General features: G+C 40.4%; 4 protein-coding genes across 4 annotated transcripts; 1 reads left to right on the plus strand and 3 right to left on the minus strand.

Moving 5' to 3' along the window:
• LOC137943165 (uncharacterized) lies at positions 1–495 on the minus strand. Its single transcript, XM_068788860.1, has one exon. The coding sequence runs from the start codon at positions 493–495 to the stop codon at positions 1–3; it is 495 nt and encodes a 164-aa protein (XP_068644961.1).
• A 2,498-nt stretch (positions 496–2,993) lies between these two features.
• LOC137937848 (pectinesterase-like) lies at positions 2,994–4,967 on the minus strand. Its single transcript, XM_068783034.1, has 2 exons — positions 3,986–4,967; positions 2,994–3,893 (listed from the first exon to the last, which is right to left on the minus strand). Exons 1-2 carry the CDS (start codon positions 4,932–4,934, stop codon positions 3,202–3,204), a joined length of 1,641 nt encoding a protein of 546 aa, XP_068639135.1. The 5' UTR covers positions 4,935–4,967; the 3' UTR covers positions 2,994–3,201.
• An 839-nt stretch (positions 4,968–5,806) lies between these two features.
• Positions 5,807–7,726, minus strand: LOC137937860 (pectinesterase-like). The gene is made up of 2 exons (XM_068783045.1): positions 6,720–7,726; positions 5,807–6,639 (listed from the first exon to the last, which is right to left on the minus strand). Exons 1-2 carry the CDS (start codon positions 7,666–7,668, stop codon positions 5,951–5,953), a joined length of 1,638 nt encoding a protein of 545 aa, XP_068639146.1. The 5' UTR covers positions 7,669–7,726; the 3' UTR covers positions 5,807–5,950.
• A 3,021-nt stretch (positions 7,727–10,747) lies between these two features.
• On the plus strand, positions 10,748–12,244 carry LOC137937867 (thiamine thiazole synthase 1, chloroplastic-like). The gene is made up of 2 exons (XM_068783054.1): positions 10,748–11,731; positions 11,891–12,244. Exons 1-2 carry the CDS (start codon positions 10,829–10,831, stop codon positions 12,053–12,055), a joined length of 1,068 nt encoding a protein of 355 aa, XP_068639155.1. The 5' UTR covers positions 10,748–10,828; the 3' UTR covers positions 12,056–12,244.
• Positions 12,245–16,851: the final 4,607 nt, after the last annotated feature.

A 16,851-nucleotide genomic window follows, 5' to 3' on the forward strand; every position in this document is an offset into this window, starting at 1 on the left:
TCATCCATAGGTTCGACCAGAGCCACAGCGAATCGACCGGTCTGATCCTTGGGGTGCGGTAGTGAAAGCAGTAGCGGGAGAGACAGAGCTTTCAAGTGATTTTTGAAAGAGCTCAAAACTCTCTTCTTGGGAGACGAGGTCACAGAAGTGGGGGAGAGGCATGAGGGCCATTTGTGTGATGGAGAAGGTGGAAAATTCGGTGCCAAGTCGAAGGAGAAACCAGTGGAGTTTGTCGGTGTTGTCGGCGGGTCTGCCGATCGCGTGAAGCTGATCGTAGAGACCCTTGAAAATATGGTAATAAGCAACAAATGATTGATTTCCGCATTTTAACTGTTGGAGATCATCTTTGAGTCGGATTTCGCGAGCCTTCGACCAATGACTGAAGGCGTTTTCCAATGCAAGCCAGACCTCGCATGTAGTGGAAAGGCCAACGGCCTCGGCCATGGCCTCCTCGGTGATGTAGGAAAGGAGAAGGCTGAGAAGGCGTTGATCCATTGCTCTCCATTGCAAATATTCAGTCGTAGGTGTGGTAGAATCTATGGTAGCAAACTGAGGTGGTGGTGTGAGGCTTTCGTCCACATAGTTGAGAAGATTATTACTTTCCAAAAGAGGAAGAAGTTGGTTTTTTCACAAGAGATATGTTGTGGAAAAAAGTTTAATAGTAATCATATGGATGAGTGTAAGAAAAGGGAGAGTATGAGAAAAGGATTCAGCGGCCATTTGTTTTTTTTTTTAAAGAAAATGTGAACCGAGTTGGGTTCAGCTTGGAACCATGGACCGACCCGGGTTCACGTGGGTTCACCAACTCTCGTCTCGACACGTCGATGCCGGGAGACGATGAGAGTGGCGCAATTCCCGTCGATGGGCGAGAGATTGGAAGTGAAAAGCTACTGGAGAAGGTCTGTTGAGGCGGAAAGGATATGCCGGTGAGTGGCGCCGCACGGAAAAGACTGAATCACGGGGGCTGTCGCGTTGGGACGAAAACAGAGGGGCGGCGACTATGTCGGTGCTTAGAGGTGGGCAGCAGTGAAGCAGAGCTGCGATTTGCATAGAGAAGATCGATGGGAAGTTTCTCGCTGGAAAACAATGGCGATCAAAGAACCTGCTCTGATACCAAGTGAAGCTTTAAGAAAACTCTTTTTATTCACCACGATTTGGAAACCAAGTTCATATCACATATTTATACATAAAATTGAAAACAAAAATTTGCTAATTCTGGCTTGGTGATCTGTCGGTTCCGACAGACAGAAGCCTGGTTTGCAGGCTTCCGTTGCACTGTCGTTCACAAATATGAGAGTTAATTCCTCTTGGAATTTAATAAGATTCATTTCAAGGGTTTGTGTTTTGAAAATGTTGATTTCTATGGAGAAGACATAAACACAATATTTCTCAAAGGAAGGAGAGAAAGAGGAATTCGAGCTCTTTGGAGATAGGAGAGAAGAAACCAAGGGAGAGAAAGAAGAGGAAAGAGAGAGAGGTGTGTGGACGAATTTGAGCCAAAAGGAAAAGACTTGAATGCTCTACCCTATGCCTTGAGGATATATTTATAGTTGTCTGAAAGTATTTGTAATGACTACAATGCCGTTACGGCAATATGCTTCAAGAGAAAAAAAACATATGAGGACATACACCAACTTGCATAATTATAGTTCTATGCCATCTCTATAAAAGATCTCCGTATTGACTAGCCATGCCACCCCTATACACATGAGTGTCTCTTAACACTCCCCTTCAAGTTGGTGTTTGTAACTTCACTTGCAAATAATTTTGGTCAAGAAATTTGTGTGCTTCAAAAATAAGTTTTAATTGCTTTCCTTTGACTCATTTTTTTCTTCTTCACATTTTGCTTTTAATCTTCATCTTGTCTCCCCCTTGGATATGCTAGCCACATAAAAGTTGATTACCACAACACGAAAAACTCTTCATTATCGGTTACCTCTTTCTTGCACATCTTCTTCTACTTCTCCACTCAAGTTGAAGATCTTGTTGTTCTTTACCAAGAGACCCAACTTGCACATGATAATGGTGAGAGAAGGAAAATCACTCCTAGTTGTACGAAAAGTTTAATACAACAACTCCTAACTTTTTAACCATTTACTAATAGTTTTAATAAAAAAAAGGCAAAATTATCAAAATATATCTAGTAGATGAATCAATATAAATCAAGAAAAATAAAATTGAAAAAATTATGTGAAAAATAACGGAAAGACAAAATTAATCAAGTCAAAATCCAATCTTTGGCTCTGACACCATGTGGGAAAACTATGAGAAAATGAAATTGTGCGTAATATGACAAATTAAAAACAGAATAAGATTTTTTTTGCTTTGGCCCCAAGATCTTAATTTACGGATGAAAAGAGAGGGTGAGTTTTTCAATTAATCGAGATAGTTTTTTAAAATAATTTCATGCCTATTTATAGTCAAATAAGAAATAATTTGAATCCTTAAATCAAATATTTAATTAATCTTTGCAAAAGCTCCTTGTGTGCTTTGGAAACCTTGAAGTATTCTTGAAAATTTTAGTTTATCAATTAAAGAAGGTGCAAGATCAACATGTATGATAAATTTCTTTATATTGGCACTCAAATTTCCTTTTTCATTGACCTTGAGAAATAAATGATTAAGATATCTAATTTTGAGCATGGTGCCATTAACTGGGTGAAAGTAAACCTGTATGAAAGTAAATCCCTAAAGAGCTTTAGGGATTGACAGTATATGAGACTCTGGAAAGTAAGAGACCATAAATAAATTAGAGAAGGACCCACGAGAAGCTCAAAAAGACTGTAAGGTATCATTTGTTCAGACAGCAAGTGCAGCATTATCAGCTTTTAGCCGAAAGTAGGAATTCTTTGATCATTCAAGTCTATAGAATGAAAAGAGAATTCAAACTCCATCAATTCGGTGGAGGAAAAAAGAAGATGCAAGTGGAGTTGAAGTTTTTAGTGAGATATTGAATGATGTTCGGAATCGAAAGCGAGCGATAATAGAGTAAATTACAGTTGCAACCCGATCACTCTGTTAATTTAGGGGAAGTAACTAGCAAATAAGAATAAGAATAAGAACAAGCAGAACGATAAAAAGTTGAAGCCTTTGTTATTTCTGTTTATTAGCTTCATTACCCACTGCTATCTTGTTTCTTAATACGAGCTAGTGACGCTAATAGAGTCCCATTCAGCATAAGGATACTGAATTTTTTCAAGTTCAGAGCCCCTCCGTATAAGATACGCCAGTAGAAGGCAACCACTGCTCTCCTTGAATCATCTCCTTCACTGTGAACTTGTTAGCTTCTTTGGGGTCTGTGATTACGTGATAGCCCGGCCATGTCACCCTCTTACTGGTTCCCGCACCGGGTCCTCTGTTCGAATACTCCCCATAGTAGAGAGTTTTCAGTGCAAAATCCCCACTCCATGGCGACCAGCCTGAGGGGTCTATGTGATTGTCGATGAACGACTGCATGTAGACGGTTCTGGAAAATTCCTTCCATGGACGGCCGAGGTAGGACTTGATCTTACCCTTCACAGGGATTAGATCTGCACTGGGGCTCACGTCGCAGTTTTGGATCGAGGTGCCGGTGTTCTGGTTTGGATCAGTTCGACCTTGAGCAGTAATCATGTTCTTTTGGTTGTCCATGGGCTTCCGAGCGATAATCTTGCATTTTTGGAAAACTACGGCAGCATTGCCGAAGATAAAGTCAACCGTGCCGGTGATGGAGCAATTTCTGTAGAATTGGCGGAGGGAATGAGTGTAGAGCGTGTCTTGGTAGGCGTCAATTTTGCAACGGTTTATGACGGACATGTCTGCCCCTACTCGGAGAGCCACCGCCTGGTGCTTCTCCGGTCCGGCGGTGTTTTGGATCCATAGGTCCTGTGCCATGAATCCTTCCCCAACAGCAGCTGCATCCGCGCAATAAGACTCCTCAATCGATCATAAAAGTATATTTTTTGCTCAATTGGATTGACAACCAGGCTGAGCATCAGATTCTTACCAATGGTGGCCGAATTGAAGGTGGTGGATCCGTCAACAACATTGAGACTACCGGTAATAATCGTCGAGTCCATGCCGTCGCCCACCAACATTATGTTTTTCTTCTTCTTCTGTATCTGCACCTGCTCTTTGTACGTTCCCTTCTTCACGTGGATCACATAACGAGTCTTGCTCTTATCAGGCGCCGTGTCGACTGCCTCCTGGATGGTCTTGTATTTACCACTTCCATCCTTGGCCACCACAACATCGGCCGGGATGGCATCTGCAGAGGATTCGAGAAGCTTTCTATCTCTGCTCGTCACCCAAAATGGGTACTCTCCGTTCAAGGGCTCAAGCAACTGATCTTCTGCATCCAGGGGTGAAAAGGAATTGACTATAGCCAGCGACGTGCTCGCCAAGGCCATCAAGTTCTGGATTTGAGCCTTCATCATCGACTTGGCTGTCCCTTGGAGCCCATCAAGACATGTGTCGTAGTTGGTGAGAACAGCGCTAAGCCAAGAATGCGCGTCACTGTGGCTCCGTTTACTCAGCGACCTCAGAGCCATGGAAGAATCCTCCAACTGGTCGCGAGATAATTCCAACAATTGCAAGCAATCGGATAAGTTCGTTTGTTGTTTGATGAAGCCATTGCTTGGAATAAGATAGAGACGACGGGCCACCTCAGTGGCAGTTGCCACACCAGAGACAGACCTCTTGAGCAAGATCTGGAGAAGCTGAATCTGACTCATGGGTAGGATTCCAGACACTACTACTCTGGAAATGAGGGTAACACACGAAGTGGGATTTTTAGCATAGGCACATGCTGTGAAGTGATTGCTGGAGGCAAGGTGGATGGCTACAAGAGCTGCAAGGGACAGCAGAGATACCACAAAGAGAGTAAACAAAAAGGTCCTGCAAAGAGGAGTGGAACGCCTGGGATGGCCGAGGAGAGGCTGATCGAAGGACGCCATAATGGAACTAGAACTGGAACTGGAGGTATTCCTCTTCTAGGTTTACAGATGAAGTCTTAATATGCTGGATCTCTGTATGTTTATTATTTCTTGTAAAGTAGTCTGTTTGTATTATATTTTATCTTTATTCCGTAAATCATGCTCATATTTACAGCTGCCCGGCTATGTTATTTAATACGCGTTTGCTGAATCCGTCTTAGAACAGTGTTGAGCGACATGTGAAGCCCATTATTCCGTCACTCATGGCGCGCCATTCCTTTTCAACTTTTCCAATATGGAGGCTTGACCTTTTAACTTCACTGACAGTAAGTATTTCTTATACATGGAGTAATGGGCATAAACCCTGTCGTGGCATCATCATTTGTCGATATGAACTGAAGATTCTCCTTATTCTCTTCTGTGCGAATTGCAGATTACTACCGTCTGAACATGGAGCTAGCACTAGCTCATCTGATGATAAAAGGTTCGCCAGTGGGAAAAATAAGGCTTTTCAAAAGAGACATTGAAGGTAAGGGAGGGATAAGAGTCGGTGCATCGTACTGATGTGCTCCTTTGCGAGAATTATGAGAGTAGATCTTTTGATGTCAGATCAAATGAATAAGGAAAACAACAAGGGTTCTGACTTCAGTGTCCGTGTCCTTTTGGCTCTTGTTTCGTGACTAGGGTAGGTTGATGGGTTGGTGGAAGACATCTTTTTCTTAAAGGCTGCACAACGCGAGAAAATTCTAGAAACGAGGCTTCGAAGACTTTTCTTCTTTCAAGACTTTTCTGTCACTGGGATTTGACTATTTTCCTAAAACGAAGAGCAAATAAAAAAGGAAAAAAAAATTAATGGGGTTCAGCTAATTGTTAGACATGAAGTGAGACAACTTTTAAAATTTTAAAATTGAAGACTTCAATGATCCAGTTCTATGAGGACTGCTAGTTATATTATAACGATCGATGCTCGTCCCATTAGGGATACATGAGACGGTTATTATAATTAGATTCACAAGTGGACCGCTAGAACTGTAAGATCACAGTCCCTCTGTGTAAGACACACCAGTAGATCGCAACCAATCTCCTCCTTGAATCAGCACCTTCACTGTGAAATTCATGGCTACATTGGGGTCCGTTATAACATGATATCCTGGCCATGTCACCCTTTTACTGGTTCCTGCACCGGGACCTCTGTTCGAGTACTCTCCATAGTAGAGAGTTTTCAGAAAATCCCCACTCCATGGCGACCAGCCTGAGGGATCTATGTGGTTGTCGATGAAGGACTGCATGTACACAGTTTTGGAATACTCCTTCCATGGGCGGCCCAAGTAGGACTTGACGGAAAAGTTCGCCTGGATTAGATCCGCGCTAGGGATCACGTCGCAGTTTTGGATGGAAGTGCCCGTGTTCTGATTCGGATCAGTTCGACCCTGTGCGGTGACCATGTTCCCCTGGCCCTTACGGGGCTTCCGAGCGATAATCTTACAGTTCTGGAAAACCACGGCGGAGTTGCCGAAGATGAAGTCAACCGTGCCGGTGACGGAGCAATCTCTGAAGAATTGGCGGAGGGAGTGAGGGTAGAGGGTGTCTTGGAAGGCATCGAGTTTGCAACGGTTTATAACGGATTTATCTGCTCCAACACGGAGAGCCACCGCCTGCCCCTTCTCCGGTCCGGCGGTATTCTGGATCTGCAGGTCTTGTGCGATGAATCCTTCCCCAACCGCAGCTGCATTCGCGTTATGAAACTCAAAAACCGATCCTAATGCATGATCGAAACTGAAATGAGTATGTGAGAGAGTTCCCTACCGAGGGTGGCCGAATTGAAGGTGGTGGATCCGTCAACAACATTGAGACTACCAGTAATAATCGTCGAGTCCATGCCATCACCCGCCAACATTATGTTCCTCTTGTTTTTCCCTATCTGCACCTGCTCTTTGTACGTTCCCTTCTTCACATAGATCACATAACGAGTGTTGCTTTTATCAGGCGCCGAGTCGACTGCTTCCTGAATGGTCTTGTATTTACCACTTCCGTCCTTGGCCACCACAACATCGGCCGTGATGGCACTTCCAGAGGATTCAAGAAGCCTTCGATCTCTGCTCGTGACCCAAGATGGGTACTCTCCGTTCAAGGGCTCAAGCGCGTCTTCTGCATACGGAGGTGAAAGGGAATTCACTATGGCCAGCGATGCGCTCGCCAAGGCCATCAAATTCTCTACTTCAACCTTCATAACCGTCTTGGCTGTCCCTTGAAGCCCATCCAGACATGTGTCGTAGTTGGTGAGAACAGCGCTAAGCCAAGAATGCGCGTCACAGTGGCTCCGTTTACTCAGCGACCTCAGAGCCATGGAAGAATCCTCCAAGAGATCGCGAGATAGATCCAACAATTGCAAGCAATCAGATAAGCCCGCTTGCTGTTTGATGAAGAAGTTATTGCTTGGAATAAGATAGAGACGATGGGTCACCTGGGTGGCAGTAATCACACCAGAGACAGACCTCTTGAGCAAGATCTGGAGAAGCTGAATCTGGCTCATGGGTAGGATTCCAGACACTACTTCTCTGGAGACGAGGATAAGGCATGAAGTGGGATTTTTAGCATTGGCACATAGAGCGAAGTGATTGCTGGAGGCGAGGTGGATGGCTACCAGTGCTGCAAGTGACAGCAGAGATACTACAGAGAGAGTAAATAGAAGGGCCCTGCAAAGAGGAATCGACCTCTTCGGGTGGCCGAGGAGAGGCTGATCGAAGGATGCCATAATAGAACTGGAACAGGACAAGTTTGTTCCTCCTCCTTGAGTTTCCAGTTTAATTGCCATTATATGGGGACGAGCTACAAGATGAAGTTTAATTAGCAGAGTCAGCTGCAGCTGTATTCTTCTTACTTTTCAGCAATAACGTCAGTAATTTATTAGTCTAGAATCTATCTTTCGATCTTCTCAATGACATGATATTATTTAAAAGCTCTCTGACGGGGATGTCTAACATATAAAATCTTCCCCCAGACTGTCTTATGGAAATCATGATTTGTTTCCTGCTAAGTGGATTTTCCTCATTCTCGTTTTATTAGTAGTTCACACTCTGCTCAATGACTGAAGATAAAGAAATGCAGCTAGGGGGAACATCAAGTTATTTTTTATTATAGTTATAGTACTAGATATGTATCAAAGTTGATGTGTCCTAAACATAATTCTCTTAGTTATCGGATATGATGTCGGATTTATCCTTGTTGTATTTATCTTCTTATTTAATATTATTTTTTATATTCTAAATTAAATAAATACTAAAGGTGTGGTTTAGTTCATCCACTAACGTGGTTCAATTTTATAACTAACACAGTAGATCCAATAAAGATAACTTAAACCAAGTATCCTAATAAATAATTAGCATCCTGATGAACCCATTTAAGAGAATGGGTCTTCAACTCTATTTTGAGTTGTTGGTTTAAAAATAGAAAACAAGAAAGAAAGAAAAAACATAGAACAGAAGAGATTCCGCGACGCTGATCTAAGAAAGTTTTTTACTCTGTCCACAATTTGCTCTTCAGTTCTGCAGAATTCAAGCACAATTTCCTCCTCCTTCACCAAATATCTAATATAGTAAAATTCGATAGAACAATTGTTACATCCATGAAAAATCGGATTCTTGGATAAATCAATGAGCATCTATCTTCTGCTTTTGCTATGGAGAAAACAACCACCTATTGCTTCTTGGAAAACCAGGAAAACAAACCTAACCCATAACTGAATGCAAAACGGGAAGTGCTTGTTTCACCTATATTCCCAAGAGATGGGACATGAGGCCCATCCCGATCATGGCAAATTCTCTCACCATAGCTATTAAAAGACACTCAAATGTGTACGGGTGACATGATTATTAAATAAGGAGAACTTCTATAGGGATAACATGAATTGTAATTATACAAGTTGTTGTATGTCCTCTTATGTCTTTTTATTTTTGAATCATATAGCCCTAAGGTCATTGTAGTTATTGTAAATATCTTCTCACAACTATAAATATAGCCTTAAGGCATGGGGTAGAGAATTCAAGTCCCTCCTCTTAGCTCAAATTCGTCCTTACACTTCTTTATCATTTTCTCTTCTCGTCTCTCCCAACAACCAAAGTTCATCTCTTCTCCCATTCCTTTGAGATCTCTTGCGTTTATGTATTAGCCTTAAAAATCAACATAGTAAGAGAGCTGGCAAAGTTCTAAAATGGAAAAAAGGAGGAGAAATGCAGAAGAAAGGGAGGAAGAAGAAAAAAAAAAGTTTTTTTTATTTTCCCCTTTAGTTTTATTCTTTCTCAATACCTATTTTATTGTATTTCTTAATCTCTTACAATAAGTTTCATATAAAAAAATCATATACCATTAGAAAGATATTTGAGTCTATTTTCCTACTTTAAAAATAATTTTTGCAGTCAAAGTTTTTTCAAAGAGAAATTCACATTTCAAGCAGCAAAGGTCAAGCAACAGAAAACTTCAATTTTCTGAACGGTTTCTACCAATACGACTAAGAATTGAATTTATTTTGAGAATTATATCTCAAAAGAAGTTATGTGGGTCTATGTTTATAAGGTGGGGGCCTAGGAAGCCTGCCTAGAAGTGACACTAGTTATAGAAGAAGGATCTACCTCTTGTAAGTAAAATTTATGGATGCAGAGGCAGAATGAGGGAATTGAGTACAGAGTCTGTCATTGCCTAGCACTTCTAGGATCAATGTTAAATGACCTCTGAACCACACTCTATACCGAAAGCCCCCGCTAAGCTTCTGAACGCTTTGTTTACATACACCGAGACTGGCTTTGAATGGCTTTACTCTGAAAGCTCGTGGTGGAACTGTAGACGAGAAAGCAAAGCTGTTTGTGAAAATGCGTGAATGATTGGTGATGAAATAATCCCACCATCTTTGGGTCTCGAGGATTTCACCCAATCTGATTCTTCAGATGGATTTGATAGGATTTTAGTAATGTGGGATAATATCTCTCCAAATTCTGGAAGAGAACTGCTCAGACTAGCATGAATTTGATGAGAATATACCACATGAATCCGTAGCTAATTCCTACAGGAGTGCGACCCAGAAGAGACTTGACGAAATCTTTTCGTTTATGGTAGAAAACAGTGAAAGAGACTGCCGCATCCCACTTCTTCCCTTTTCGTTTGCCCCTCGACTTCGGTTCTTAACCGAGGCAAGAAGATATTTCCAAGTATTTCCATGGCGGAAGCTTTATGGGAGCTTAGTCCTCTTTCTCAGCAGTAAAAGCGTTTGAAAAATATTTATCTTGAAAGAATTAATTGGCCATGGGCAGGAGCAATCTCTTGTCGTCTCTCAGAGTGATAAAATCCGAATGCTCTTCCTCATTCTTCCTGCTAAATCACAATTAGCCAGCTTAGCTAAACCCTCCTTCATTACGTTCTGTAACTGTTAACTAATTTTCTATTGATCATGTGGTTCTTATCTTCCCATCATCAGCCCCAACAATTACTCACCTGACTCAATCTTAGCACCATGGATTTGGGTCCCATGGACCTACACACGATGGGACCAAGAAGCCAGCCGGTCACATACCTCATCAGAAAAATCCAGTGCCTTGTACAGTACTAGAGTTCACATGGAGATGCCTGCAGGCCTACAAGGACTTTGGAAATATCTACAGAAACAGAGACTGATCAGTGTTCTCTAGTAACCCTGAGAAGGCCACTTGTGAGTTCTTCAGCTTTCTACCGTTCATCGCCTTCCACTCCCGTCCACCCGGTCTGATGCATCCTCCGCCCTCCAAATATTATCCCCATCTCACTTTTTCAGATTTTTTCTCCTACTTCCCTGCAATAAATATCCGCCGCCCCGCCTCTATCCACTCGCCAGGCCAGTTTCTCCTACATCTCTGCACAGGTAAAACCCGAGCAAAGTTCTAGAGATCATGGCAAGTATCTCCACGACCTTCACTTCTCCCCTCTCCACAAAGCCCAATGCCCTCTTTTCGGGCTCTTCTTTCCATGGCGTTCCTCTCTCCTCCCGCGTGCCGGCGGCTAAATCTTCTTCGAGCCCTAACCCTTCCGTTTCTGTATCTGCTTCCGCCTCCAAGTATGATCTGCAGTCTCTTAAGTTTGAGCCCATCAAGGAATCTATTGTGTCTCGTGAAATGACCCGTCGGTACATGATGGACATGATCACTTACGCCGATACCGACGTCGTCGTGGTCGGCGCCGGCTCTGCCGGTCTCTCTTGTGCCTACGAACTCAGCAAGAACCCCAACGTTCGCGTCGCAATTATCGAGCAATCAGTCAGCCCCGGCGGCGGAGCGTGGCTGGGAGGCCAGCTCTTCTCCGCTATGGTGGTGAGGAAGCCTGCGCATCTCTTCTTGGACGAGCTCAACATCGAGTACGATGAACAGGACAACTACGTGGTGATCAAGCACGCCGCACTCTTCACTTCCACCATCATGAGTAAGCTCCTAGCACGCCCTAATGTCAAGCTCTTCAACGCCGTGGCGGCTGAGGATTTGATCGTGAAGGGCGGGAGAGTGGGGGGTGTTGTGACCAACTGGGCGCTTGTGTCCATGAACCACAACACGCAATCGTGCATGGATCCAAATGTCATGGAAGCCAAAGTGGTTGTCAGTTCTTGCGGACATGATGGGCCGTTCGGTGCTACTGGTGTCAAGAGGCTTAAGAGCATTGGGATGATCGACAGCGTCCCCGGGATGAAGGCTCTAGACATGAACACCGCCGAAGACGAGATCGTGAGGCTTACCAGGGAAATCGTCCCTGGAATGATTGTTACCGGAATGGAGGTTGCAGAGATCGACGGTTCACCCAGAATGGTATTTTTCTGTTCTAATTGAATCGTTTTATTTCTTCTTCTTCCCAAGTTTTTCTTTTCAACTTCTACCTAGAATAACCTTAACTTTCACCATTTTTTAATCTGACCCAAGATTTTATCTGCCTCAACTAATTAAAAATCTTGAATTTTTTTTATGCAGGGACCGACCTTCGGAGCTATGATGTTATCAGGACAGAAAGCAGCTCACTTGGCCTTGAAGGCCTTGGGCTTGCCAAACGCCGTGGATGGAACTTACCAACTAGGAAGCGCTCATCCGGAGCTTGTCCTTGCATCTGCTGCGATTGATGAAACAGCGGAAGCATAGAGAAAGGAAAAGAACAGAAAATAAGAGCAACAATTCAGAGGAAAGATTTTAGATTTAATGCCTGTTAGGTGTTTGTTTTTTTCTCTTCAGGGTTTTGTGAACAAAAAGGGTGCAAATTAAAGCTTTTGTTAGCGTTTTCATTCCGTCTTGTTCATAAAAAGAAATAAATTTCCGGTAAATTTCACTGTATTTGACTGATAGCGTCTCGTCTGTTACGTGGGGATTTCTACCTGTGACTCCGAGGACGACATATCATGGCGGCATCACGTGAAGGAGTCTACTTTATGCGGGACTCTTTATCCATGAATTTTGTTTCTTTGCGTTCGTAGTTGGAGATTTTTCAGCTCTGGCAGCAGGAGCCAAGCAGGAAAGGAGCCCCTTTTAGATTTTTCTGGGATTTGGATGATTGTTGCAATGGAGTAGCAGTAGGAGCCAAGCAAGAAAGAAGCCCCCTTTTAGGTTTTTCTGGGATTCAGATGCTTGTGTGAGTGTGGGCGTTAAGGGCCTAAACCCCCTAACAACCAAAAAAATTATAACAAATGTAAACCCTTCTTGGATTTTGATGGCGAGAATAGGAAGCCATTAGATGATAGCTCAAGCTGTCTTCTCTCTTTAATTTCCTGTCTGAAATATCCTTAGAACAATTCCACTCAGCTCTGGTTAATTTTCAAACTCGTCTTTACTAATGCCCATTTCACAGGAAAGAAAGTTGAATCCTCAGAGAAAGTCACAGTGAATCCCTTGATATGGTTCGAAGTTTGGGGAGGGATCACTGTTCAAGCTACCCCTTTGTTCCCTGAGGGTAATTTCTAGAAAATTCTTCACTGGTTGTCTACTTTTGGATGAAACTGATATATATGAGGTATGTTTCATGAAAAGGAGAATTTGATTATTATTTTATTTTTATTAATTATTTTTTAAAATAATAATAATTAAATTTTTATTTTTATTTTTTCTTTTCTTTTTTAGGGGTTCCAAACAGATCCTCAGGGAAATAAACTTTAGAAAGGCAACTTTCGTGGTAAATACACATCTCTAGAAACCTTTTTCCCTAGAAACAACTTTTCATACATTTCAATAAAAAAAACAATATATCAGAATTGACAATAATGATTTTAACCCTTTGTATTCTGGAAATATTTATATGAGAAAATTATACTCCGGTAATAGAATTCTAGAAAGTATATCCTAGAAATACAATTCTCAACACACTAATCCCCCTAGTAGAAGATCTGAAACGCAACAAAAACTCTCTCAAATCCATTTGGGAACTATCGGAGAAAAATAATTCTACTATCTCCCCTTGTGGTTGTACGATCGGAAAAATATTTACGATCGGTTTTCGGAGCCACACTCTGAGTATAGGATTTATTGTTGAAGTATGATTATGAGCGTAACTATGAATTTCCAACTTAGCTTATTGAGTAGAAAGATATTTAAATATTGTTGTTTGTGAATGTTCTAGTTGATTTCGATTATGTATGTTATATATGTTGTAATCAAAGAGTGGTGTACATAGTTTTAGATAGGGTCAAGGAAATGAATAATTGCTTGGAGAAATTTTACAAATTTAGATTTATTACCCCAATTCCTTCAGTCTAGTTCTTTAGACAACTTAATTGTAATGATACAAGGTTCAAATTAGAGATGACAATAAGTCAATTTGGGTCTAATTTGGAAAACTTGACCCTCCTGGTTAAATTTGCAATCTTGTCATTGCCCTGTAACCTATCCTTGAATCCTAGCCTTCCCTTGTCTATCCCAAGGCCACCCTATTATGGCCTCTAGTTTGAGAAATTGGGCTGCCATCTCTAATTCTAGCTCGAAGGTCGCCTGTAAATAAGAATGTGCATTTACCAAAAAAACGGTTCAAGGGATAAAATTCTGAAACTGCCAGAGGATCGAAAGAAATTTGGCTTTGAATTCCACCGTAACAGCCAGGAATTCATTCGCAAACTATGAACAACATAGGGAATTTTACCAAAATACTGATTAAAGATAACTTATTTATAATAATAACGAAGACCACAAAATATTTACAAAACTACCGAACTTTGACCGGTCCACTGTATATGTGGACAGTCAAAAGTGATACGTAAGCTTTGACTGCTTATGTGTCGCTCCATCATCGGAGCCCGATGCTGTAGATGAACACATAGGCTGCCACGTCATCTGCCATGTAATTTACCACGTCAATATAAATTATTTTATTTTTTCCCTGTCATCTGGGCCATGTAAGCACCCGCCACGTCAGCCCTCACATATGTTTTTAATTCTAATCTCTTCCACGATTTTCTCCTCTCCTCTCATCTCGGCTGCTCTCCTCTTGTCACTCCCCTGTTGCCGCTCGCCTCCCCTGCTACCGCCGCCGCTTGCCTCCCCTGTTGCCGCCGCTCGCCTCCTGCCGCTGCTCTGCCTCCGCCTCGCCCCTGTCTCTGCCTCGGCCTTGCCTTTGCCGCCGCTCGGCCTCGCCCTTGACACCCCCTCTCAATCACTCTCTCTTCGTCTCAGCCTTTTATCTTTCCTCTGTTCATCTCTCGCCACCAACGTTCTTCCTCTCTGTTCCCCTTTGTTCGTCCTCTTGCCGCCCATTCCCTCGAAAATTAGGAGAGTGATTTTTTAGGATTTTTGTTAATTGAATCGAATTATTGTATTTAATTATAATATTGATTTGAATTTAGGTGTTTAATTACTGTATTGATTTTTTTGTGATTTACTGTTTAATTTCAGATTTATGTTAATGAAAATTTTGCCAAATTAAAATTATTGTAAAATTTTGTAAGATTTTTAAATAAATAATATATTTTTTAATAATTTATTATTTTGTAAATAAGGTAATAAAAAGTATACAAATAAAATATATTTTTAAACACTAAAACAACTTTTTTGTATATATTTTTTAATTTATAAATATTTTAAATGGATAATATATGGGTAAGACTTAAGAGTAATTTTTTTTTATTTATAAATATTTTAAATAAATAATATATGGGTAAGACTTAAAAAAATTATTTATAAATATTTTAAATCCATAGTAAATGGGTAAGAGTTAGATTATTTTTATTTATAAATATTTTAAATTTCTAAATATTATTATTTTGTAAATAAGGTGATAAAAATATACAAATAAATTATATTTTTAAACTCTAAAATAGTTTTTTTGTATATTTTTTTAAAATTTTAAACATTTTAAATCGATAATATATGGGTAAGACTTAAGAGTAAGATTTTTTAAATTTATAAATATTTTAAATTCATAATAAATGGGTAAGAGTTAGATTTTTTCTATTTATAAATATTTAAAATTTGTAAATATTATTATTTCGAAAATAAGGTGATAAAAATATACAAATAAATTGTATTTTTAAACTCTAAAATAATGTTTTTTGTATTTTTTTAATTTATAAATATTTTAAATCTAATTAATTTACTTATTTTATTTTATTTTTTAAAATATGAAGAAATAAAAAGTGTAACAATAATTTTTTTAATTAATAAATATTTTAATTGTTATTAAATGGTGTTAAATAAGTAAGAGTTAATTTTTTAATTGTTTATATTTTTTTTAAATAATTTTTTATTTTAGATATAAGGTAATAAAAAGTGTATTTGATTTTTTAATTTTTTTAAAATTTATTCAAAATTTTATCATGTAATGATATGGCAGATGATGTGTCAATAATAATGACATGGCAACCTATGTGTTCATCTACAGTATCGCTCAGATGATGGAGCGACACGTAAGCAGTCAAAGCTTACGTGTTACCTTTGACTGTCCACATATACAGTGGACCGGTCAAAGTTTGGTAGTTTTGTAAATATTTTGTGGTATTCGATTATTATTATAAATAACTTATTTTTAATCAGTATTTTGGTAAAATTCCCGAGAACATATTGCAGTCTCAGATTCTCATCCCATAGTCCCGTGCATGAAGCTGGGAAGGAAGCTTCTCTTTATCTTAAACCTCTCGACATCCCCTTGACCCCCGAGACGAGGTGATTGTATTTCCCAAGACGGATCATCCTCAAACTCCCATCTTCTCCTCTATATTTCACGTGGAATTTATAATGCGTACAAGAAGGATTGGCTCTGCGGAAAGGAATGGCAGGCTTATTCCGATCGAGCTATCTTCTTAGCTGACTCATCGACAGACAGATGATCTTCCAAACGGCAGTCTTATCCTCTTCTCGGGAGTCCAAACCCAGAAAACAAAAACAAAAAACAGTTCCTGATCGTCACAGTGACCGCAGCATTGACAGGAAAACAAGCAAAGGATGAAATCCATGAATAATAAACTTGAACAAAAAAGAAATACCCACAGAAAAACTGCCAGTGAGTACTTAATATGCAAGAGATAATCCTAGCGACGCTCTCTTCCACAAAATGATTTGACCATTCGATATTTGGGTTTCAGTTCGGAGTTGCCATTTCTTTCTTCTGTTCTTGAATCCTGGAGATAGTTCGGCCAATGTCAACTTTGCCTGCAATTTAATTTCTTTGGAAATCTTCCCAGTTGCTCTGTTCATCTCGCAGCAAGACAAATGAACTGTAATCCTTATCCAAAGAAGAAAGACAAATAAACTGTAACTCTTGAATATAAATAAGACAAATCTAACGGTAAACGCTTAAGACCTGAATGGATCGGTTTAATAAGCAAGGACGGAAGAGAAAAGCTTCAAAGCGTTAACTTGCATGGGCATGATGCTAAATATAGCAAATCTGGGAGGCGGCAACTGAGGCAGTATTCAACAGCCTAAAGATAGAAGCAGAGGAGGTTACAGAGAAAGAACAAGAC

Source organism: Aristolochia californica, unplaced genomic scaffold (assembly GCF_029961685.1).
Source record: "Aristolochia californica isolate CCGP_79_NKW_82.1479 unplaced genomic scaffold, dmAriCali1.0.hap1 SCAF_10, whole genome shotgun sequence".
NCBI classification, from domain to species: domain Eukaryota; kingdom Viridiplantae; phylum Streptophyta; class Magnoliopsida; order Piperales; family Aristolochiaceae; genus Aristolochia; species Aristolochia californica.